General features: G+C 31.4%; 1 protein-coding gene across 1 annotated transcript in view; it reads right to left on the reverse strand.

Annotated features, from left to right (window-relative positions):
• The window catches only part of LOC126741327 (integrator complex subunit 3 homolog), a 58,965-nt gene that overhangs the window by 36,560 nt on the left and 5,392 nt on the right, over nt 1-17,013 (reverse strand). Inside the window, exons 3-6 of the mRNA XM_050447730.1 lie at nt 11,205-11,397; nt 5,071-5,236; nt 2,421-2,684; nt 2,142-2,354 (exon numbers count right to left, since the gene is read on the reverse strand). Coding sequence (XP_050303687.1) covers nt 2,142-2,354; nt 2,421-2,684; nt 5,071-5,236; nt 11,205-11,397 — 836 coding nt within the window. The remainder of the gene's footprint in view (nt 1-2,141; nt 2,355-2,420; nt 2,685-5,070; nt 5,237-11,204; nt 11,398-17,013) is intronic.

The raw sequence follows: 17,013 nt of genomic DNA on the forward strand, positions 1-17,013 counted from the left end.
TAAGGCCGGACCTGTGCAACTTTTCACGCTTGAGTGCCTGTGACTCAGGTCAGACGTCTAACAAAATAGTACGTGGGCGCATGTAGTCAAATTTTACGAATCAAATGTATAAATTCTTAAAAAAATTCTTAAAACATTTATTTATTTAATAAAATAATTAAATATCGCTTAGAATATTACTTTATGACTCTTTCGACATAAAATTTTGCTATTTAAACGTGCATGTCATGTGACAATATAAGCAACACCGGCACACGGACTATTCGCGGCACATCAAAGATTCTAATAGATCTCTGAACTGAACTATACCATCTTCTTTCAAATCTAAAAAATGCTTTATTGTAAAAAGAGTGTATTTATTACACCCTGATTTAAGCTTGGGTTTAACGAACATGTTACACTTAAACTAAGAACTGGTTACTACGCATTAAAAACAATTTTCTCAATCAATGAGAAATGATTGATTATAGGTTTTAAATTTTGTAGTATCAGCAAGGTCAAGAAATTTTAACTTTTCACAATCTGCAAACTTTACTTTCATTTCCATTCAAATATGATCCAAAATCTCGTAAAAGAGAGCTCTGTACTGTCCTTTAATTTCGTTTGTTGAAAAATTAGCAAATCGTCGTATGGAATACTCTATTTCAGTAATGGCATTAGCTCTGTCAAAAATAGCGCTAAAAACATCCTCATTTCGCTTGCTGTTGAGCTTTCCATAAACAAACTTTATGTGAGATATACCTACAAAAGTTCATATCCAACGATTTCTTTTGAAGAATATTGAATAATATATCTGTGATAGAAAATAAATCATCAAACAGTAAAGACAAAAAGGAAACTCAAAGTCGTTCATATTTTTTTGAAAATCTCGAGGCGTCGAACTGATTTCTCGGCCGAAATTAAACTTCTTTTAATTTCGGCCATTCCTTTACGATACTATTAATCAATTTTGAGTTTAAAGGCCATCGAGTTTCTGTGATGGTTGATATACGTTTTGTACAAATTGGGTACAAAAAGGACACATGTTCTTTTTGCTGAATGATGAAAAAAGGACGAAATTCCACTAAGGTTTGCAAAGAAAATACATTTAGAAATTTTTTAAAGCTTTGTTGCAACACTAGATTAAGGCGGTGAGCAAGGCAATGAACAAATATAGCTTTTCTTTAACCTTTTGTTGAAATCCATTGAGATGTCTTGCCATCACGCTGGCTCCGTCATAACACTGTCCTACTAATTTATTTTTATAATCAAATTTATCCAAAATGTCCAATATAGAAAATAAGCTCTCTGCAGTTCATCAGAACTAACGTCATGAAACCATAGAAACATTTCTACTAATAAGCCTTCTGAATTGACAAATCATATAATAATTGAGCACTGCAAGCTAAGTTATATCTATTGTGTCATCAACTTGAATAGAAAAATAAAATAAATCATTTATTTAATTTTTAACGTGATCATTTATATAGTCTGAAACACATTCAATCATTTCGTTTTGGATTTTTTTACCGGCGAAGTAAAACATTTTTAATTTTTTGATGCTGATTTTTCACTTCGAAAAAACGAAGGGAAATTTAAAATTAAAATTACTTTAACTTTAAAATTACCTCGATAATGTGTATAAATCTGTTCAATCTCACTTTTTCATTAAACTGCACCTTTTAAAGCCTGGCATTTGCCTGAAGAGCATCGGCAATCGTATTTTGATTCCTTTTAAAGTTTTTTTTAAGGATAATGCACTTTTAATATGCTCTGCAGAATCCTCATGCTTGTGACATAAACCATACTCGCGTACCCTTTCTCATTCCATAACGAATCTTGAGAATAATAAGCATGACTAACAAAATAATTTCCTTAAACTCTTATGCTACTACAAAAACATTTATAATTCACAAACCAATCATGTTTGAAATTTACATTTTTCAAACAAGTTCTTTTTTTGGAAGAAATTGCCAGATCAAACATCGGCCGACAAGTCATTAAAAGGTCCCTTGATGGACTGGATGGTCGGTTGACTGGATTCATTTTAAAATAATTAAAACGAAATCAAAAACCAAAAATCCACATACAAGAAAGTAAATTAAGTACAAGTGAGCAATTTATGCACGCTAATAGAAAATAAAAGTAAAGGCAAATATTACCTTAGATAGGGGAATGTCGTCGTCGTCCGTATCGTCTTCGATATTGGCGATTTTCAGTTCGGGTTCGTCTTCGTCGTCGCTAAAAGCTGGTTCGCCGTCCAGCAAGTGATTGCTCAAGGAAATTCCCACCGATTCCTCCTCGAACTTGTTGGTGTTATTGAATTCCTCTCGCGAGGTAGACGAGGGCAAGTTGGCTGACTCGGTACAAAATTCCTAAAGAAAATGTAAAATTATGATCAGAAGAGTTTGAAGCCAGAAAAGACCCCGAGTGTTCCTTACTTTGAACATGTCCTTCACCATATTCCTCAACTCCCGGTCCAGTTTCGAGTTATCGAACAACGGCACCAGACTGGGCAGCACCCGCTTATCCAGAATCTGCCTGAGCGAACTAAATATCCCGGATCTAACCCGTTCGGTCAGCGGCGGATAAAAATTCGTGATTATCCTACAGAGAAAGTCCAAAAGGGTGGCGGTAACGGCCGGATGGGATCGCATCGAGTGATGCATCACCAGAATCGCCGGTTCAATGTTCATTATGTTGTCCTGAAAATGGCTTGATTAAGGATTCTTGTCACTGATTTGAAATTTTTTTATAATTTTTGTAGGCTCCGAATTAAGTGTAAAGCCTTATAAAAACATTGTTACAGAGAATATGCTACTTGTTGTGACTCTTCCTTGTTGATTAACAGAAACATCTGACAGTTTTGGAAGTTTGTGAATTAAAAATGTAGGGCTGAACTTTCCATCTGTTCTATGGCAACAATTACTGTAATTTGGGTCCTGAGCTGACCGACTTTTTTGCAGAATATTTTAGGTCTGTTTGATACTGACCTGAAGCTTTATCTTTTGGCCCAGTTTCTTTTGCCGATCTGAAAATTTCGATTTCTTCTGTATACGAAGAGATCATAAAGTTAAAAACACATAAGGGCTCTGGTCGTGATGGAATACCTCCAGCTTTATGCCCTCTTGCAGCTTCGACACTATGTGGATGCATGTACACTTAAAAGCTTTTATTATGCCTCAGTGCATTCCACTATATCCTATGCCTTATTAGCTTGGGGTAATTCCTCCAGTATTGGGAGAGTGCTAATAAATCAAAAGCGCATTGTACGTACGATGTTTAGACTTTCCTTCAGAGAAAATTGCCGTGGTACTTTTTAAAAAAGAAAAAATCCTAACTATAATTAGTGTGAGTGCGCATGTCAGGTACATAAAAATCTTTCCAACCACATGAGATCTGGAGATCTTAATTTTTATAATACTCGAAATGCAGATAAATTATACATCCCTTTTACCCAGTTGTTGCAGGTACAGGATGGTCTGGAAATTACATCTTTCAAAATTTTTAATCATCTCCCATGTAGAATAAAGAGAGCGAAGACTTTTCCAACTTTTAAGAAAGCTCTTAGGACCATGCTAGCTTACTGTCCTATTTACTCATTGACAGAGTTCTTTAACTTTAGATTTATTGACTAAATTTAGTTAAATTTGTTTCCTTTCATATCTTTGTAATTTTATACTATTTTTATTAGCATTGTAGTTTTTTTATTGACAATTCCTATGCACTGTCATGATGTCGATAGAAATAAACGATTTGATTTGTTACATTATTGCAGTTTTATAATCAACAAATCATTGTACATTGGAATATTATCTAAATCTTGGAAGGTCAGCTATTTAACTCCAACATAAAAATCTGGAAATAGGGAAGATATTACAAACTACAGGCCAGTATGTAACATTAGCACCTTTCCTAAGTTATTTGAAAAAAATGACACTGTACCTTTAATGAACTTATTAATCTTGCACTAACATGGAGGAACAATATGGATTCCTCAGAGGAAAATCTACTGAGTTTAATGTGTTAAGAGATATTGATTATCTGTCAGAAATTTTCCGGTAAAGTACACGCAATATATACAGACTTCTCTAAGCCATTCGACAGGATCAATCATCTATTCTAGTTCAGAAATTGGAAGCTGCTGGTATTGGCGGTAGTATGTTGATGTGGATTCAGAGTGAAAGAGTTTTTAAAGATTGCACTCCAATAGTAAGAGTACACAATTTCAAATCTAAAGAAATCACTGTGCCTTCAGGTCTTTCTCAGGGGTTCCCTTTTGTTTAATGCCTTTATTAATGACATATCTAAGTACTTCCTTTACTTAAGATTTCCTTGTTTTTCTTATGACCTTAAGTGCTTTATGTATGTGTCATCCCTTCATGACTGTACAATTGATCTTTTGTGGAACACATTGATAAAATGATATCCAATGCTCCAAGGATGTTAGGTTTTGTGAAACGTTGTACTGTTGATTTTAGTGATCCTTTATTTGTGAAACAAATATATTGTTCCTTAATTAGACCTTTCATAGAGTAGTGTTCCTCTGTATGGAATCCCGCTTATACTTATCACATTCACGGTATTGAACAGGTACAAAGAAAGTTTTTACGTTTTATGGCTTTTAAGTTTGATATTATGCCTCTGGGGCGCTTTTGTCTGCCCTCTCTGAAGGCTAGAAGCGACGAAGCTGATTTAAAAATGTTTTTTTAACTAATAAACTCTCTAGTGGATAGTCCTCTTCTGTTGTCCCTATTACTGTCCAACAAACCAACTGAGTTATGTTCAAACGTTTAATCAACCATAAAGACGCACTAATCTGGGCTTTCATTTCAAGATCCTCTAAATTAGCGAATTCTCTTCCTATAGATATTGACCTCTTCAGGATACCTTAAAAGTCATTTGGTTACATTAAAAGTCACACAAGTGAGTTTGATTAAAAGTGTTCCTTGAAAAATATTAATTTAGTTTATTATACTGTTGGGCATGTGATAACGATTATTTTTGTATTTTATAGATTATGTTTTCTGTAATATTATTAATGAAGGTAGTCACTTTGTCTAATGTTTGCTCCAAATTTGAGGTACTTACCTTTTCCACATCGTAGAAGAGCCAATCGTAAAACAGGGCCAGTTTCGCATTGGACATGGCCACGTTGCTGGTGCACGTGGTCAAAAGCCAACCGATCACGGCCCATCGGGGTATTATGTCCGAGCAGAGGAGCTCGTTGGTCGGATGTATCACACCCACTATGAACCTACAGAAGAATTTAATTATTTAACCTAGTCCTAGATCATATAATTGTACTATTTTAAAAAATGTTACTGTTTTGATTATTGGATAATAAGCATGCTGCAATGTCAGAAAAAAGTAATTTTTTCTCATCTCCCTCTACATTTAAAAAAAAAAAGCTTAAATCAGGTTCATAACTTTTTTTAATCACTACTCAAAATTCAAATTCAACATTTATTCAGAAAAAATATTTGTCAATTTACAGTGCATATCATAAAAAAAGGTAAAAAAAATATTTTTGGAGTACCTAAATACATTGTGTACCTGTTGAACTTATATAATATTTAAAACAGAAATAATGTATTTATTTTCTGTCCTGGTTTAACAGAAACCTGCCACCACAATTCACACACCTGTCCAAAACTAACAAATAAAACCAATATTCTCTAAAAGAGATAATTATTGAAAAAGTATCTGAACGAAAGAATTCCTATGTGAGATATATGCTCTAGAGCTTTTAAACAGTTTTACTTTATTTATTTATCTTATCATAATTGGCAATAAGTTATAAAGTTTTGGGGCTACATAATTAAGAAACCTTAAGGTGGATTGTTGTGTTTTAAATATGCGTAAATATTTTAGTTCTTATGAGTAAATGAGCATGTACTACATCGTCAATTTCTATATTATTATACAATTCACTAATAGGATATACTCTGCTATCTCTGTAGATTATTTTTTAAATTTAATTTTGAATTATTTTTAATGGTTTCAAATTAGACTGATAGGCTCCACCCCATATTATAAAGTTATACCTAAGTAGTTATTTTATTAATGATCTATATACTCGAATGATTAACTTTCTGCTAAAAAATTTCGAAGAATCAATCAATGAGTCTTCGAATTTTACTTGTCAAAATAATCTATCTGTTTTGTCCACTTCAGATTTAGATCAATAAGATCTGCGCATATTTGGCTAATCAAGTTAAAATGTGGCCTGTTGGCATTTGTTATAGTGAAAGGAATAAAATTGGTTTTTATAACAATGACAATTTATTTATATCCAACCATTGTTTTATCACATCCATCTCATTTATTGCTTTCCTTCTGACCTCATCCCATGAAGTCCCTAATAAGATTAATGTTGTGTCATCAGCATATGACATAATTCTACCATCTATATTTAATAACAATAGAGAAATTCGTTACTTTTTTGTTATTGTTAAAATTAGTAGCATATATATTTCTTGATATTATTGACTTTTTTAATATTGATATTTGTTGTTTTAGAAGTTTATTTGAAAATTTCTGTAGTATTTGTATTCAGTTTCTAATGCAAAAATATGCTTTTTTAAAAGCGCTTTTTTTAACTTATGTCTATATTTAATTAAATTTACCAGACCATTACTAATCCAACCTTTAATTTGTTTATTATTTTTAACTTAGTTCTACATACTATTATAACTGATTTTTTTACATTAATAAATAGTTTTATAAAATTATTAGTCACTTCATTGGGATCAGAACAGTTGAAGACTTGAAATAAATAAAATGCCAAAAAATCAGTTTTCGATTTTATACTTGTAAAATGTTCTAGGTGCCATAACCAACAACATATAAAAAGCGCTAAGTGCCATGACTATTAAATTGTACTTTAAAAAATCCCAACAGGGTGCGTCGTTGTCAAACGCCGAAACGCCGCCGGTAAAAAATGAGCTAAGTGCCAATAAATATAATCTTGTTTTCTGTGCTGCAGGCGGCAGTTTATACGCTGTTTTGGTGGTGTGTTTGCTATTTTTTTCCCGTTCTCGTTCTGTATAGTTTCACGATAATACAAGAATGAATAATAATACTGATACTACTACTAGACAGGGCAGTAAGCAAAAGCACCGACAGAAATAAAGAAGTGCTGGAGAAGAATATTTTACAAGAAAAAATAACAAGAAAGTTGCTGCTAAGCAGCCTCCTGAAAACAAGGTTAGTCGAGCATTGTTTTTATTTTTTGACAGTGATTTTGCAATTTTATTTACTTTGTTTTAGATATTGTGCAAATGCAAGTTAAACTGTCAAAAGATATCAATCATCATGAACAAAAATTGAAGCTTTTTCATGAAGTTTACGGTCTGAATGACAACGTAAAGCAAAATACGTATGCAATGAGTCTTATACACGTATGTGCTATCAAAAGAAGAAGGCATGGAAACTATGAGCGCCCAGAAGCAAGTATGAAACAGGCTACATTTTCCTTTACCTTGCCCAATGGAGAGGGCAACATTTTACAGGTTTGTAGGAGGACCTTTTGCGCGGTGTTTGGATTAACTCCGAGACAAATTGAAACCTTGGATAAGTTGAAAAAACGGGGAGATTCAGTTTACAAGGAAAGGAGAGGTAATAAACAGCTGTATCGGAAGTTAACGTGGGAAGATAAAGCACTGGTTATTGGTCATATAAACGAATTTCCCAGAGACTTAGGACATTACAACCGTTCAAAAAGCGAGAAGCAGTATCTGAGCTCCAATCTTAATATAAATAGACTTTACTCTGCGTTGCTCATCCTGATTCAACAGTGGGTTATCGTTTTTATTTTGAAATTTTCAAAAAGAATTTTCCCAAGTTTTTGCAAGCCTAGAACTGATACCTGTGCTACCTGTGATTTACTGCACATGCAAACAAAAGATCCCACAAAGGCAGATGCTAAAATTAAATTAGAACTCCACCACAGGAAAGCTGAAGCAGCTGTAGGAGCAATGCGAAAAGACCATCAAAACTGCCAGCAACCCACCAGTGACAGCATGACAGTCTCAATGGACTTAGAGCAGGTCTTATCATTGCCAACTTTATCTCATAGTCAGATGTATTACATGCGACAGCTCTCCAACTACAGCCTTTGTGTTCGCCTACGGGACAATAACAAACACTTGCTTCATGTTTTTGTGGCACGAAGGTATAACAGGACGCGAAGGGAACGAAATTGCGTCGTGTGTACTGAAAACTTTCACTAATATACCCACACAGAAGTGGAAGTTAATAATCTGGAGTGACAACTGCGCTGGACAAAATAAAAACAAAATGTTATTGTTTTTATGGATTTATTTAGTTGCCAAGGGGCATTTCGATGAGATGAATCATAAGTATCTAGTGTCGGGTCATTCGTTTATGAGCTGCGACAGGGATTTCGCTCAAATTGAAAAGCGGAGAAGGTAAGAAAAATGTGAGGTACCTATGGATTTAGTGAAAATGATGATAGCAGCAGTGAAAAAAAACCCAGTTCTGGTTACAATAATGAACCGTGAGGACTTTTTCGATTTTAAAGTTGTTTCTAAAAGTACAATTAATACATCTAAGCTTCAAATTTCGAAAGCTCAATGGATTAATATTTGCCGAGAAAATCCAGGATTTGTTAGAATCCGAGAAACTCTGAACGAAATAGAGTCTTGGAAAGCAATGAAGGCTTTGAAGAAAAATGTTACAGTTGAAGCTATCGCAGAAATGACTCTGCCAAACCTAACCAGCCAGAGTGGAATTTCTGAAGAGAAAAAACAAAATCTGCTGGCAATGATTCCTTATTTGAAGGACAAAAACAGACAATTTTATGAGGATCTATTGAATCCTAACATTAATTAGAAGCTACATTTTTTGTGTTTTTTCGTTATTTACTTACCACAATATTTATATTTTTGTAATGGCACTTAGCAGATTCTATGAACTTGTAACTTCTTGACATTTTTAACAAAAATTTGTCGAAAATATTATGTACACAGAAAAATACTTACTTGAATAAACCTATGTTTAATCTTCAGAGTTTTTTCTTATACATTGATTGTAGTATAAAAAAACATTGTTTATCTCGAAATAATAATTTTGGCACTTAGCACATTATTTATTTCAAGTCTTCAGTTAAAGATTTTATTCCAGTTTTCCATAAACACTTTTTCTTTAAGCATATTATAATCTATATAAGTGTAATAATTATGCAAATTTTCTTTTTATCTTGGAAACATTTCTTTCAGAACCTATATTTAGAAAAATTGGGTAGTGATCAGTTAAACCACTGTTAAGTCCACATGAATCCATTTTTGCCCATCAATTTATTAAATGATTATTTTTATCATTGAGGTCTATTAATGTTAATATTACCCTTATAAACTTCAATGCTTTTAAATTCAAAAATAGGTGCTTAAAACATCTTTATAAAGAATATTTATTATAGGTGGAGGCTTGTAAACAGGTGTTATTCACAGTATGTGATTAATATCGGCTATTACTGTTGATTTTCTAAAAATTCATAATTCCATAAATTCTACCATTATCACTTGCATTATAATAAGTAGTACAGCACCGAAGTTGATAGAGTTCCCATTGTATTTTGAAATATTCTTCCGAAATTATCACACAGAGATTATACTGCTCATAAAACATACAAAAATCCTTTTTAATACTTTATATATTCAAAGGCAAAATATTTAATCAAATCAAGTTTAATTAATTATGGTTACACAGTTATAAGTTATTATAATAGTAGAATCCGAATTATGTAATTATATTCCTCTAGATACAAGCATCTCTTTGTAATAAAATAAATAAAAGAATTTTCACAATTTTCATTTTTGGTTCAACTTACTTTAAAAAATTTAACAGGAGTTTTTCCTAAATAATTTTAAAAATACTAACAGTGATATAATCAAATGTTTAATGAGATAAAGGTAGCTACAATATTACGTTACAACAAGCTAAAGTTATTAAGATTATTCACAATAAAGTGAGTCAGCATTTTAGAGCATTTTCACTCATGATGTTTTTGATGTATGGAAATAAATTGTGTATTTTGGTTCTAAAAAATGAATGGTTCTCTTTCCGAATCCCTTTATAGGATATGTGAAGAACCAGTAGTTTAACTTCATTAGATCTAGTGTTTTGGCTATGATTTAGTGGATATGCATAAAGCAACAAACAGTTATACAGATGAAATTTTTTGTATTTATATAGGTTTTATTGAAAATTTCTTGAATAGGGTATAGATATGCTTTTTTTCAATTATTTTTAGTATTTTATTCTGCAGAGGACTCAAAGAGTTGCAGTACATACTACCCCAGAGTAATATTCCATATCCTATTGATTTGACTATAAACTTTGGTATATGGTTTTAAGCATACTTCGGTCTAAAATATTTCTAATAGCATAAGATTTGTAAACTAGAAAATTTAGTTTTTTTGTTAGATGTGCAGTATGTAAATCCAATTTCATGTTACTATTGATAATCGAACATCATTTTTTTTTCATTTATTCATTTATCAGTCTCAAATTTTAACTTAAGGTACTTAGTTTTACAGTAACAAAATTAATTTTACGAAATTATGGTTTTTGATTACATATGATATCAAGTTACTTTAGGTAACATATCAATAAATATTTGTTTTAATTTCTTACACATTTTAAAATTTCCAATATTTGCAATACTTTCAGGTACTGAATTATTATACAGTGGAGAGTTCTGGCACTTTTATTTTGTTCTCACCAAGGCATTTCTTAACATGTTTTTAATTATGACATTATTGCAGAATATTTACGACAGTTTTGAATTTCTAGTAGCTTTAACTTTACATTTGTGTTGAGTAAATTTTGGACACTTTTTATAATTTTATTTGTTGACTTTCTCTGATTTGTTCTATATTTAGTATTTCAGTTTTTTTTTACAAAGTATATTGTTTAATTGGTTTATTTTGCACTAAACTATCAAGTATCAAGATAGGGTTCATCAAAACTATTATATAGTAGATTTCCTATCCTGTTATTTAATAAATAAGAGCATCTTTTAATTGTTCCAAGTATGGAGAAAATTTTGTCACTTATTTTTTGTATATTCTTGTTACCTACTAATTTATTATTTATATTCAATCCTAGATATTTATAGTCTGTAACTTCTGTAATTTTAAGGTAAAAATTTCAGTTAAAATTTATATGACATTTTTGTTTGTATGTATAATCATATTTACCTAATAATATCACATCTAAGAGATTGGGACTCAGGAGTGGCAAGGTACTGCCTCTGGAACCAATCCTGGTACCTTTTGTGATGCCCGAACCGCACGTGTGAGGTTAGAAACACCAGTTTTTTTTCCATTTCTGGGGTCAAGCGGGACTGCAAAAACCTCCTGGAGGTTCTATTTTGTAACAGTTGCAATATACCTACAAAAAAGTGACCTTGTGTAAAAAAACTTATAAATTCAGTTCAACCACTTTCAATTGTGAACTATTTTATTACAAAAGGTGCAATTTATATATGGGTTTGATGAGACCTTACTTTGATTTATTGGTTCTTGAAAAACAGAAAACAGAGCTCCGATTATTATCTTGCCACATTAATATTTTAGTCAGTCATTATTTATTAATGTAATCAGTAAGAAACGTTGTTGTTTGCTAAAAACATTAAGATTTATGCAAAAGTCAGGACATCAGAAGATTGTGCAATAATCCAAGATGTTTTGAATAGCCTTTTCCTGGTCAGAAAGGCAATGGATTAGTTTTTAATATAAATAAGTACTATGTAATAAGTTTTACATAAAGAAGCACTAGTCAGTGTGAAGCAAGTGGAGTAGTGCTGCCTAGAGTTGGTGAAATGTGTGTCATTTTTAACTCAAAATTGGACTTTAAAGCTCATGAACTAGAAGTAATTAAGAAAATTGCATTTAAAATATATTCTTTGTCTAGGTGTTCATTTTACCTGAGTGCTTGAACCGAAAAAACTATATTACCATATTTTACCCACAATTTAGCAGAAATCACCTACAAATACTTGAAAAAATAACTAATATAATAATGACTTAAATTATATTAATTAAAAAATTAGATTATTTACTAAATTAAAATGTACTTTGACTACTTACAATTCATTTAACTGTGTAATGTATATACTTACATTTTATATTATAGGGGTCTTAAAGAAGTATTGAAATTGAAATTTTAATTAATGTTCAAGTATTTTATTTCTTTTAAAACAGAAGTGATACTAGGGAAACCAGGGTTGACACCTATAAAAGAAATGCTACAAAATTTAAAATGGTTGCCAGTTAAAGAGCATCTATTACTTAATATGCTCACTTTTATCCACAAAATTGGCCAAGCAGTACAGTACCTGTTAAGCATGGTCTCATACAGTGCTGATATTCATGATTAATTATACAGATAATAAAAGGAATTCTCATAGATCACAAGTTACCAAAGAACATGTTAAAAATTCTTTGTTTTTAATATATTAAGCAAATATGCTGCGAAGACAGATTAAAAAAGAAAATGAAAATGTTGATTCCTTTGGCAATAACCCTTGATGGTTATTCTTCATATGGATGCGATTTTAGTGTGTTTTGCAATTTTAGTTTGTATTAGTTTTTTGCCTAAAAAAATGCTAAAATTAAAAAAGCCAATTTTGATCAAATGTACTTGTCATTTAAAAATACAACTGGGATAATGTTTTTGTGCAGTGTGTCCCTATATCCACCCAAATTGGCAAAGGGATTTCCAGTTTGGCATAATCGTGAAATGATTACTTTGCTCAAAAAAAAAAAAAATAAAAATAAAGATCTTGGGCAAAAAGTTAAAATTAAAATAAAATTGGCATATGATGCCTATCTGTATGTGATGAACTTAATATAAATATGGTGAATGAGGCACACAAAACAATGGGCTTCATTATCAGGTCTACTGTCACAGCATTTTAATGTGGAGCATTTTAGTGTGAAGTTGTTTGACAGTCTGGTATTACCAAAGCTGGAATATGCTAACATAATTTGGTCCCCTTAATATGAGGTTTGGATTAAAACCATTAAGTGCATACAGAGAAAATTTCTTAAATCAATGTTTCTTAAAAATTGTGGGTATCACCCAAAGCAGCACTATGACCACTATTTACTTTTATGGAAATTTCATAGAACTTTGAAAAATTGACACATCAGAACTGGTCCTATATATCTCTTTAAAATGTTAACCAAACCAACAAAATTGAATTCCCTGAAATACTTTCCCTAATACTTATGAAAACTCACTTATTTATAAAATGTGCAACATTTTAATATTTATGTGTGTGATTTTTAAGTCACCTCTTATTTTAGCATAAGAAGATAACTTGGTGTTATTCTTTTTTCTGTAATGTTAGGTTTATTTGTATTTGTTTTTTGTTGCATTTGAATGTACATATTTTCCTTTATATACTGGATGACACAGGAAAAAGGGAACACTTTATAACTTTTTTATTTTTCAAGATAAACAAATAAAATTTGGAATATTGATAGAACAATCATAAGAGCATCTTTTGACATATTCTGTTATTTTTTGTTACTTCTGGTTTAACAGGAAGTGGCACTAACTTTTTTATTTTAAATGGGACAATTGGTATATTATTACATATTTTGATAGAAAATAATATTCTGAGAATAAAGATACTGCCTTTGGTAGTTTTTGTTTTATACTCATAAAAAAATAATTTTTTTAAATTTTAAAATCAGGTGCCAAAAAGGCACTGAAAATTGTCATTTTTAATCAAGTAATCACAGAAAAATAATATTCATTGTAAAATAATCAGTTTCTCAGAAATACATTTCAAATGATTAGTAAACACAAGAATTCTTTCAAAAAACTGCGGCAAATTTATGAATGACAAATAATAATAATTGAACTTGACAAAAATAATTCAAGAATGAGTCAAAATGCAGCCTCCTAGCCAAGATATCAAAACCTTCTATGCTATTTTGATTAATTAAATGCATTTATTTATGACTTAATTTTCTTCTTTTTATGCGCTTATTTATGCACTGATTTAAAAAATAATTATATCAAATTATTGGGAAAAAAAAACCTTATTCCAAAAGTGATTGTTCCCCATATAACATGCTATTTAAAGAAATAAAGTAAATGCCAAAATTACTGGTTTGGACATTTTATTTATTTATTTATTTACGGAATCCATTTACAAAAGTGTTACATAGCATACCCATACAAACATATATATTCAGATACAAAACTATCTATAAATCAATGAAAGGTGTAGATGAGTTAACTAATTAAAGCCTCTATGAAATAATATTCTTTAAGTGCCCCTTAAAAGATGTAATCCTAGAGTCAAAAAAGCTTATCTGTCCTGACAGACCATTAGCACTTCGAGCCATTCGTGTAATTGGCTCATTAATACCATAATAATTGGTATGGTGGAATGGGACTGAAAATATTTCTGATTGTCTATTCAATCTGAAAGGCACCCTAAGTTTAAAAAGAGACAATAACTCGGGACAATCTGTAATAGCATTTAAAACCTTATGCATAAAACATAAGTCGAGTAATGTTCTTCGTGATTCTAATGTGGGTAAGTTCAGGTTATCCCTGACCCACTGATAGTAATACTCCTGTCTCCTGTAACCACATCTAAAAGCAGCCACCCTTAAAAATTTATTTTGAGTTTTTTCAATCTGCTCAATGTAGCAGTTATATGATGGACACCACACAATTGAGCCATACTCCAAGATGGGCCTAACAAGAGAGCCATAAAGTAATCTAAAAGTAAACAAAGCCAAATCAGTTGTTGATAAAACCCAGCATTTTCATTGCTCTACCAGTCACCTGATTGATGTGACTTAAAAGACAACCTGGAGTCAATAAATATTCCTAAGTCAGAAACCTCTGTTTTGACACCAATTGCTACATTATTTATTTTATAAAGAAAAGCAATAGGGTTTCTTTGCTTAGAAAAAGTAATCTTATGGCACTTATTGATATTAAGGGACATTCTATTCAAGTGGCACCAAAGAACAAATTAAGGTCTTTTTGCAGGAGCACAGCATCAGAAAAGGATGTGATAGGCCTAAATAGGTTCACATCATCAGCAAACATTAGCACACAACAATTTTCAAGTTTCCAAACTAAATCAATCAAAAAGAGGCAAAACAAAACAGGGCCTGAGTGAGAGCCCTGTGGCACCCCAGATGGCACCAAAATTTCAGAGGAATATGTACCTCCAAGATTAACAATCTGGGTTCTACTTCTGATGAATCCCAAGATCCACTGAAGAAGAGGCCCCACAATACCTAAAGCCCTAAGCTTCTGCAAGGGTACCCCATGGTTAACCCTATCAAAAGCCTTGGAAAAATCTGTATACAGGGTGCCTCCGATTAAGTCGGCACTATTGGTATCTCTGTTAATGTTTAAGATACAGTGTCGGTTAAATTAGCAAACTAGTAGGATTTTTTCTGTTGATTAAAATGGTGAAAACAGAAAAAAAATTGAACATCGCGTTTTCGAGAAGATGTGAAAAATGTACTTTTGTTAAATGGCATCCCCTGTATGTTTTTACATAAATCAAAAGATAATAATTTTTATTTATAATTATAATTTACTTATATACCTCAGCAAAAAAATTTACAACCATGTTCCTCTATGTATCAGATAAATTTTAGAAGTTAAGAGATTCAAAAAGGAATTAAAATCACTTTTATTATCCAGGGCATATTATAGCCTTGACGATTTTTTTAATGATACCTTTTAACCTGTGCTCTGACATCATTTTAGTGTTTTAGTTTTGTTTCCTGTTAAATAATGTAATTTACTTCTTCTAAATTCTGTTTTATTGACAGCTTTACTTATTTTTTAATGAAATTTATCAAAAAGATGCTTTTTTTCTCAATCTGTTTTGTTATGATTAATTTTGGTAATGTGTGTAAATTTTATGGTAAAGTGTTTTAGAAGTTATGTTTGTTTGAAATTTAAAGTGAATTTGGAATTTTTTAGTTTTTAGGATGCTTGTACACAAGATTTTGTTGTCTTACGTAATATAGCACATTTTCTTTCTTTCTTTCTTTCTTTCTTAATAAAAAAGTTTATTTACACTAATAGCCTAAACCTAAAAGATATTAATAATTTTGTCAAATTTAGGCAAGTTGGCCTTGAACTTTTTGAGAGCAAAACAAATAAATCATTGTTTGAATAATAAAATGACAGTAGCTGTAGAGATTTTATTAAATAAAGAAATACTGACAGTTACATGTTAGCAAAGTTTGTGATTTTTGTAAAATCTAAATTAGTAAAATGCCTTTTTCCACATATTGAAAAATGTGATATGTTAGAATGTTACCTTGCATGTCGAAAAAATAGTGACAGAGCGCTAGAAGAAAGAGTACCGCCAAAGATTCCAGACTCGTAACTTGCCAAACCGTAGATACTTTTTAATTCTCTACAGAAAATTTAGAAGTAACGAAAACGTGTTTAAAAGAACTAGAAGAAGGAACCAATTTATAGTTGGCGTTATATTGGCATATTTTGAACCTCATATAGCAAACTCAACTAGAGATTTATCAAGAGCTTATGGTGTGAGCTTAGTAACAATTTGGCAGGTCTTAAAAAAACACAATTTTGTGCCATATAAGTATCGACCAGTACAAACATTGTTGCCTGGCGATAACGAAAGAAGACTTGCTTTTTGCAACTGGTTACGGAATGCATATGAAGCTAATGATAATATTTTAAGCCGTATAATTTGCTGCGACGAAGCTAATTTTTCAAACAAAGGTATGTTTAACCGTAAAAATGTACACTATTGGTCCCAAGAAAATCTTTTCCTTACTGATCCCAGAAATCTTCAAAATCAATTTAGTATAAACGTTTGGTGCGGCTTAATAGGAAGCCAAGTAATAGGACCTGTGTTTTATGATGGCACTTTGACTGGAAGGAGATATGTTCATCTCATATTATCTGGAGCACTGGAAGATTATTTGGATAATGTTAACTTGGAGGGACGGCAACAAATCTATTTTCAACAGGATG

Source organism: Anthonomus grandis, chromosome 10, assembly GCF_022605725.1.
Source record: "Anthonomus grandis grandis chromosome 10, icAntGran1.3, whole genome shotgun sequence".
Classification (NCBI taxonomy): Eukaryota; Metazoa; Arthropoda; class Insecta; order Coleoptera; family Curculionidae; genus Anthonomus; species Anthonomus grandis.